Source organism: Haliaeetus leucocephalus, unplaced genomic scaffold (genome assembly GCF_000737465.1).
Source record: "Haliaeetus leucocephalus isolate CR32 unplaced genomic scaffold, Haliaeetus_leucocephalus-4.0 Scaffold206, whole genome shotgun sequence".
Classification (NCBI taxonomy): Eukaryota; Metazoa; Chordata; class Aves; order Accipitriformes; family Accipitridae; genus Haliaeetus; species Haliaeetus leucocephalus.
This window is the reverse complement of record NW_010972642.1, coordinates 10859180-10868346: the sequence shown is the minus strand read 5'-3', so window position 1 is coordinate 10868346 and position 9167 is coordinate 10859180. Positions and strand designations below refer to the sequence as shown.

The 9167-nt window shown below is 38.3% G+C and overlaps 1 protein-coding gene across 1 annotated transcript in view; it reads right to left on the bottom strand.

The window, feature by feature from the left end:
• Positions 1-9167, bottom strand: part of TRIM24 (tripartite motif containing 24) — a gene marked incomplete at its 5' end in the record, with an annotated part of 64795 nt that overhangs the window by 35981 nt on the left and 19647 nt on the right. The window contains one exon of the mRNA XM_010566355.1: positions 1636-1754. Coding sequence (XP_010564657.1) covers positions 1636-1754 — 119 coding nt within the window. The remainder of the gene's footprint in view (positions 1-1635; positions 1755-9167) is intronic.

Here is a 9167-nt window from a genome sequence, read left to right as displayed (position 1 = left end):
CCCCCCCCCAAAATAATAATTCAGGACTGCTTCTGCATAACAAAGTTATGTGTTATCTTGCTTCTCTTCCTAATTTTAAAGTCACTAAAAAAGTTATGATCAAATTTTCAATGCAACAGGTACTATTCCTTTTCTCAGTCTTACTGGTAGAGTATTGAGAGACTTTGTGCAAATCTCACAACCATCTCCAAAACTCAGATGTTTCCCTGCAACACCCAGGGGAAAAAAAACCCAAACAAACCAACCAAAAAAACACCACACACAAACACAAAAAAAGCAAAGTTTAAACTGTCCTACATTAAGAGAACACTGCTCATACTTCCAGAGACTCCCAACTAAATTTCAGTTTCTGGTAAGATCTATAATTTCTCAGAAATCTAGTTGCAAAATTCCTTATAAGCTGAACACAGTTTAATGGTTTTCAAGACATAAGTAAATTAATTACTCTTCCTCAGAGATGATGACAACATTTATGCCTTTAATAGTCAGTGAGCTGGTATCACAAACCTGACTGGGTCCTTTCATCTGTTCCTGAGACACATACCCATTCATATATGTAAGCACGAATTTCAGCTAAGCTTTGAAACAAGGAGAATACACAATAAAGGACCTCTAAGAAGCTGCCCCCGAAACAAACAGATCAAGAGCCAATGATACTGGTTCCTAAAACAGGAAAGTGAAAAAGAGGCATTTTCAAAATAAAAGGAGACCACCATCCAAATGTTAGGGTATGAGTTGAAATGCAAGCCACACTGACATAGTAACCTTTTTGTACTGTTATTATGAAGAATGCAGCAACATATAAAGAGGCTGAATTATTTACAATAAGTTCCTGGAGTTTAATAAAAAGTTTATGAGTAAAGAGATGTTTGAGATACTCTCTTACTAGCTAAAAATGAAGACATGCAATATTTTGATATCGGAGACTGCTAAACTGTATTCCTACACAGGTGCAATTATTCATTTGGTACTGCTTCCATACTAGTACTTTCCTCCTGAAAAAAACATCAGGAGGAAGAAACCCCACCAGTATTACCCAGTATTACTATTCTTCCAGATAAGCAGGCTTTGGCTTTATGAGATGGCTATTATTTGATTGCAAAAGGAAGAAGAGGCAGCTTACATAAGAGCGACAAACAAAAAAACCCTACAACATAGCATCTTCCCCAGTTAGAAGTTTGAGCCTCTTGCTTGGTAACTGCACTCCAGCTATTTAGTGCCATATTTTGTCAGTGCTGAGATAAGAAAAAACAGTCGATTTAACTACAGGATTCCATTTTACATTGAGATCTCTTGATGTAGCATTGTTCGGGTCTCTGCTTCAAAGAGTGCTTCAAGTACCCTGTCCAAAGTATAGAAATTCCGATTCTAATGCCTATTCCTTACTTTTATCTTTTGCTATCATGATGCAATTTTACATCAACAATTAAAAATAGTTTAGAATAAGATAACCACCTTCTTCACATACATTTTCATCGATTTTAACTGATGTTCTAGACTAGCTACCCCATGTGATGACTAAGTACTTGAAGTCTTTTTCTGCATATGAAAAGCAAAAAGGCCACACAGCAAGAAGCCAAGGATATGCATACACATCCAAAAGGTGTTAACTTGATTACATCTTAATGCACTTACCTGATTTGATTTCTCTACTGTGCTACTGGGAACCTCTGTGGTATCCTTCACAAAAAAGTTATCTATGATGTGTCTCTCTGCACATTCCTGACCACAAATTGGACAGCGGATAACACCGACTGGGGGGGAAAAAAAATAAAAAAAAAATCTTATTATGCTTTCACAACTTAAGATATATCAAACAACTTCAAAGACAGCTTCTAAGGACAAATACTTTGACAGGATGTTTTAATACTTTCCTGTCAATAAGGTGTGAGTAGAAAGAAGCTAATTCTCATTTATCACTGAAATAACCTTCAACTGTTATTCCCTGATGGTATATTCTTTCAACCAAGGTCAAGTGCCTATCCTATAAAGAATTTGCCTTAATCTTATAGAAAATGAATTCCTTTTCTCTAAAGGGAATGTATTCCCATTGACAATTTGTTGTTATAGGATGGATTAAAGTAAACATTTATTAGTGCGGAGTATTAATTAGTGACGTTGAGTGGTATTACATACACACCAACAGTGACATGATTGACTTCTATGTAATGAGAAACTGAAATGTAGTAAATTCAAAATTAATGAGGCAAGTTGCACAGAGGAAGAACAGACCTGTATTAATATTGTCACTACCTTCACACTAAGCAAGGGAAAGCAAGCAAGAAAGACATAGGAATAAATAAGCAAAGTCCTCTCCCCTGCACTGGACACACTGAGGAACAATTCTAAGACAATAATATACTTAGACTCATGTTTGAAGAAAGAGTGGAGAACCGATAATGCAAAGGTTTAAACAATTAACAGTTTTCTCAAGAGAATAAAAAGGACAAAGTCAAGTTCAAAACTTGGGGTTCAACAGTAAGCAGACTAGACTGAAATGGAAAAAAATCTACATAAACATGTCAAAGTAGACACCTTTCCTAGGTGCAGAAAACAGAATGTTTCATCAGCACCGAGGCTTGTTTATCATCCAAGAAAAATCTTTAAAATGCTAGGCATTAACATCTTGCTTTAAGAAAATTATCACAGTCATTACCACCAAAAAAAAGAAAAGAATAAAATAACTAAGTTAGGGTGAAATAATCACTTCGGATGTGGAAATCATCATGCAAAGCCTACAGTAGAATAGTCAGTCATGCGAGTCCACGCTGAGACAGATTCTAGACCTACAGCTGCCATTTGAGAAGAGGCATGATTTTAGGACCTTAAAGATCAGAAGCACCATTTAACCCAATGAATTTAACACCAGTATATAATTCAGCACTTGCATATTTAACTAAACCAGCATGGGCTTAATTCTGTTCCTGTTTCACTTTTAGAATAAAATGGAGAAGTACAGAAACTGTTAAATATTTCACTTTCTGCAGAACTTCATTCCTTATTTTAAGTGCTTCATACAAGATTTAGGTAACTTTTTCATAGTGTTCTTCCAATATACGCTAGAGATTTAACTGGCCAACCCACTATAAAGCAGTTATCTAACAAAAGTCCACCAGTTTTACTAAATTAACTCTTCATTCTGGAAATTTAGCCAGCAGTTTTCCACTTGTGTGCAAGGCATTTCACCTTCATCTGAAAGGCTATGATGTTAAGCCTGGTTTTATTGTAACTGCCATTTTGCCAGTCTGCATTTCAATACATATTAGCGCAGCCTCCTTTACAAATTCTGTATTTTGGCTAAAGACTTTTGTAACTTTTTTTATACCATCATCATGAAGGATAATTAAGAAATCCAATTCTGGTATGTCAGGTAGTTAATAGAACTCCAAGTGCCGAATTTCCCCTTTTATTAAGCAAATCAATTTACCACAGTCAAGAGTAAACAAATTTCCTAATACTCAAACTACATACTTGCTGAAAGAGACTATTTTTTACGTTTTTCAACAGTGCCGATAACAAACTGCTCTCTGTTCCCTCACTGCTCATTCTTCACCCTGACAAAGTGCACCGCTCCGGGCCATCACAAGTGACTGAGTCAGTCTTTGCATGTGTGTGGGAGTGGGGTATAGACAGAGAATGAGACTGGCAGACTGATTCAGACATGGACGTCTTTCTCCTGCTCTCCCAAGCTTTACCTTCAGTCCCCGATCTGCTTCACTGACCAAATGCACTACTGTTTACACTGCAGCAACATGAGAAGCAGCACGAGGATGGGAAGCGGCCAACACCACCACCGAAGATTAAACATAGAACCACTGAAACAGATCAGTTGTATTAAGTCGAGTTTATAAATCAGCTTGAATTGAAAACATGGTGGGCAAGGAAGTGGCAGGGGATGAGTTCGGAAACTTACTAATGTAAACCAAACGTTTCATTTGCATTTTCACCAAGGCAATACTGCCAAGCACCTGTTCAAGTGATCACTTACAGATTCTAGATTGAGATGGGAAAAGGAGAAAAGAAAAACTGCCCAAACCTCTCAAAATCCTCCTGAAGCTTTTCTAGAATACCTTATGCTGTCTAGCCTTTAGTCAAAGTTTTCTTCTGCAACTATATGTAAGTTTGCTTTTGTTATAATCCTGGATTGATGACTGACAAACAAATCAGTTTTAACCCAGGTGTCGCATCCCAAGGTTGGAGTGACTGAGGTTCATGGATTTCCTTTGTCAGAATTGAGGTGAAATGACATCAGGGAAGTTCAACATCAACATTTATTCAACCAAGCTAACCTTGCCCCAGTACAAGTGAACTTATCAATATGAACCTTGCATCATGTCATTAAGCCGCTACTTGAAAAGAGAAGGGAGGTATAGAAAAAGAAACAGAAAGCAAGAACAGTTTGAGCTCAGGAGTGTTCCAGAAATGAGTTGGAGGTCTCGACATGCGCAGTTCACGTTCCTGGGATTCTCTGGAAATGGGCCGGTGGGCTTGGGAGGTCATTGGGGAGTTGCTTCTCCCTCCCTGCAGGCATGACCACTGTCTGGTCTTTCCTTCTGGCGCATACAGTTGTGCTTCTTCTCATGGTCACTCAAGATAAGGATTCATGGCTTTGGAGAAGCGCGGTCCCACCCTCCGTGGGGCCACCTTCTCCAGCTGCATTTTCCTGTTCACACAACTCCAGCACTTTTACAGAGGCCGTCTTCTTCCACTAAAGTTCTTTAACGAATGTTCAAGACGTTGATTATAATTTGTCAGACTGTGACACCAGGTTTAATCAACTTCAGGACCATGTATTTAAGTGAAAATACCTAATACCATGATCTCAGTGTAACTGCTATAACCAAGTTACACTGTTACGCACACAGCTGGCAACATAGGCCTTTTTGGCACAAAATGTAAAGCACAAATTAGCCAGGCAGCATTCCTTTCAGGTCCTTATCTACTATCCTTCATGTATCCAAGGCTCTTTCAGTACCTGAACAATATAAACCACGTGTGGTCTTTTCCTCTCCACATGGGAAACGGAAGGTGCAAGCAGAGTGCTCTGTACGTGTTTTTTCATGCATGTTGCATTTGAAACAAAAGGGTCATGGCAAATAAAAGTATCTAATGAATTAATACAGGTTCATTTCAGAACTTCAGTCCAACCACCTCAAAGAGACACTCTCACACAGATACGCTGCACATCAGCACTGGAATTGCTACCCGCACTCCTTATCAGTAAACAAATACTACAGTGGAGCACACCATATAATCCCCACACACTCCTACAGAAGGTGGTGAAGAACTGGCACTTTGCCAGAACCCACATAATTAAGAGAGACACTAAGTTACAGGGAAGGAAAAATAGGGTTTACAATGAACCCAGAATTCAGAGCTTCCTATGGGAAAACAGAGGCAGTAGAGGAAAGACAATGACTATTTTGGAATTAAATGGAAAACATGGATAAATACAAAACCAATGTATTCAAAATTAAAAAAAGAACACTGACTGTATTCAAGACACTCTAATTCAGCAAAGCTTATGGACAAACAGATCTATTTCACCATCAGCATTTCTACTGATGTTATCAGGGCTACCTGTCCTAATTAAGTACTAAAGTTTTATTTGGAAATAGTAATTTTCAAGTAAATTCTTACTTTGCAATACTAGTTACAGAATGCAGCTTTTTGTATAAAATCATAAAACTACACATAGGCCAAGAAAAGTTTTCAGCCATTCATCCAATACGAATTGTACAGTTGCAGCTATCACAGATCTGATGGGATTTAAGTCAGTTCATGTTATTTATGTTGCTTACAGCCCAAAACACATCAGCACAACCCTAAGAGCACACACCTGTAAACACCAGGCTGCAGAGAGTTATAAACAAGAAATATTGGGAAGAGGAGCAGAAAAGTTACTGGATTTGTTCAGTATCTTTTTCTGAAGTTGACACATAACATCCAATTTTTTTCATATGCAGAGTCCTCTTTTGGAGTAAGATTTGGTCCCATAACATGGTGCATTGTGTTTACATGTCCAGGTTTTGGTAAGAGGGGGCGAGAGGGAGCTGCAGGGGTTTTCTCTGTGAGAACACACTGGGGGCTGCCCTCATGTCAGACAGAGCCAATTCCAGCCAGCTCCAAGATACATTCCAAGCTCAGCTAGAACTCAATCCGGCCACTATTTTAAGGGACAACAAAAAATGTTTTTACAAATATCTTAACAGTAAAAAGAAACCCAAGGAGAACATCTATCCTTTAATGGATACAGAAGGGAATGTTGCCACCAAAGACAAGGAAAAGGCTGAGGTGCTTAATGCTTTCTTCGCCTCAGTCTTTTAATAGGGAGACCAGTTATCTATCCTCAGGGTACTTTGCCCCCTCAATGGAAGTTTTTTTGTTTGGTTGATTTGGGGGTTTTGTTTGGTTTTTTTAAAGCTAAATGCTTTAAACTAGAATTCTGTCTTAGCTGATAAGAGAAGTGGACCTGAAAGAGATGCATGTAACTTTGCAGGTTTTATATGGAGACGACACTGCTCTGCCATGTTGCAACCTTAGAGAGATGTTGAGAATACATAACCTCATGCCATTTACAATATCTGTACCACTTTGGAGGCCTAATCCAGTTTAGAACACTGCTAACCATAGAGATCTTATGCTTTTTCCGTTTCTTTAGTAAAAAGGGCTCTGAAGAGTACTGAGACAGTGTCACTGTCCTCAAACTAGTCTACTAGATGACACCATATACTACTGTAGCTTAAGAGAAATTTTATTTAAAAGATAGGAGGAAAAACTCAGATAGATGCACACTACTGTAGAGTCTTTTGGTATCAACAACAAAAATAGAAACTGTACAATAAATATCAGCATATTAATGACTTGACAGTTTTAAAAGATTATTCCTACTATCTCAAATCATATTATTTATAATGTATTTTGTATGAACAGTTATGATTTGATAAAGGAATCACAGACATGATTTTAAACCCTTTTTTCCTCATCCAGCTTTCCAGTACAAAGGCTTAACTCAGACCATGGACAAGTATCCCCCTCCTAGGTCCTGTGGCAGTAACAAAACACAACACCGCACACCAAGGATTATTGCTCTCCCCAGCCTACTAATGGACCTGACAGAAGAGTTCGACTTCTTTTGGTGCATAAAGAGGCAGCTTGGTTTAAAGTCATAACTGACAAATAATATTAAGACAGATGGCTGAAGCAAGCATCAAAGCACACATACAAGCTTTTTGCCAACAAGCCAACAGGTGATGTAGTAAGCAATTAACTGTAACTTTTTTTAACAACCAAAAGGACAGCGATATTTTCCAAAGACATTTCTGCACATATTTCAGAGTTACAGTTAACATACAGGAAGAAGGAATGCAATACAAAGGCAACTTAATATAGCCCCTGCATGTTCTTACTACATTCCACGTATGTATTTGCTTTTAATGTTCATCGGTACACCTTATTTCCTCGTAAACATTTAATTACATTTTAAACTGTTCCTTAAGCATGCAAAGAATGCAATTCTTAAATTGACCTCTGAATTAATTAACATTTCCCCCATCAAGTCCCTCCTAGGGCTACAATGAATTAAACTTTTTTTTTTTAAGCATTAAGGTTTGGAAGCACTCGTGCAATAGCTTTCTAACCATGCTTAATCTTATTGCCAACACTTCCTTCCTCTCGTTTCAAGACACCTGCTTCCTGAATTGTGCCACAATTTACTTCAGCTTTCAAGGCTGGTAACTCTAGCTATTATGCTATGGTCTGTTCAAGAAGATTCAAATTCTGACCAGCAGATATTAAAAGCCATTTAGTTGATTTCCTTGTATAAATTGGTAAGGAAAATAATTAATCCTCTAATGAAACTACAGGAGAAGCATACTATGTCAACAAGAACTACATTATTGCTTTCAAGGCGGGGAAAAAAAAAATGCCCAAACTATTTTGCTGTTCATTCCCCACCTCCCCCCAAATACCCACCATTTTGTTAAAAGGAATGAGGGCGAAAGAGAAGAAAAATCTGGAAAGCTGCAGCACAGAACATTACTAACCCACACACTGTGGGGTAATATAATGAAAATTCACTGATACAAAAATTATTTTTGCAACTGATATTTGCTACAGCAAGTATATATTCTTCAAGTACATTAACAAGTCAGCCCAAACCTAGTATTTTCACAAAAAGACAAAGCCCCAGTATCTTTAAAAAAACATTGTCAGAGCAATTACAATGCAGCAGCATCAGAAACAGCATCAGATTCAGTTTAGCATTTTGGCTAACACTGTTCAGGTTAAACACATTCCTGGATGGTGAGGCTCTACTGTTTATCCTGATTAAATTAGGGGCAAGGAGGACCTCTAATTCCACTTTAATTCTGATGCTCAGTTCTGATGCTCAACTAATTCTTGAACCAATCAACTCTACCGAGCTTTGAGATATTTGTGAATTGAACAATATAGTTAGCTGGCTTCCAAGACCATTAGTTTTTAGTGAACAAAGTAATTTTCCTTTCTAAAGATTCTCTGAAAGAAAACTTGCTACGATACCAAATTGCCAGAAATAAAAGAGTTGACACTTGATATTTTTAATGTCATTTCCTTTCAGAATGCCTGATATTACACTACACTCAAGAGACACAGGGAATATCCAAGAAAACCAGATCTAGTATTACTTAGAAAAGGCAAAAAGTTGAGATCAAGCTACCTTTCCTCTTCCTCCTTAGAGTATGGAGGGATGGGAAATTGGGCAAGGGTGACCTTACATTTTCCTAAAATTGCCTGAAGTAGCATCACCTACCATCATCTAACATCCTGCAGTTTAAAGGAAACAAACACCAAAGAGGATCCAGCAGTGACTCCAGCACACCAGAGCAGCTACAGGAGTAGTTAACCAGGGACCTTCAGCCAGTTATACCATTTTTGGCCAGACTTACCCTTACCTGGTTGCCTGTTTGTTTCAAACCCTGTGTTTCCCTCTCAAACTGTTGTCAAGCTTCAGTCAGTTGCCAGCTGATTTGCCATCCTCCCTCCATTTTCTACTGGTAACAAGAAGCCTGTTCTCTGGTTCTAATCATCATCTGTATTATTCACATCAAATGCAATCTACTGCTTCCAGCCCTGTAGTGCCCACTACAATGGGGCAAATGCGGGGGGGGGGGGGGGGGCCACAAAAA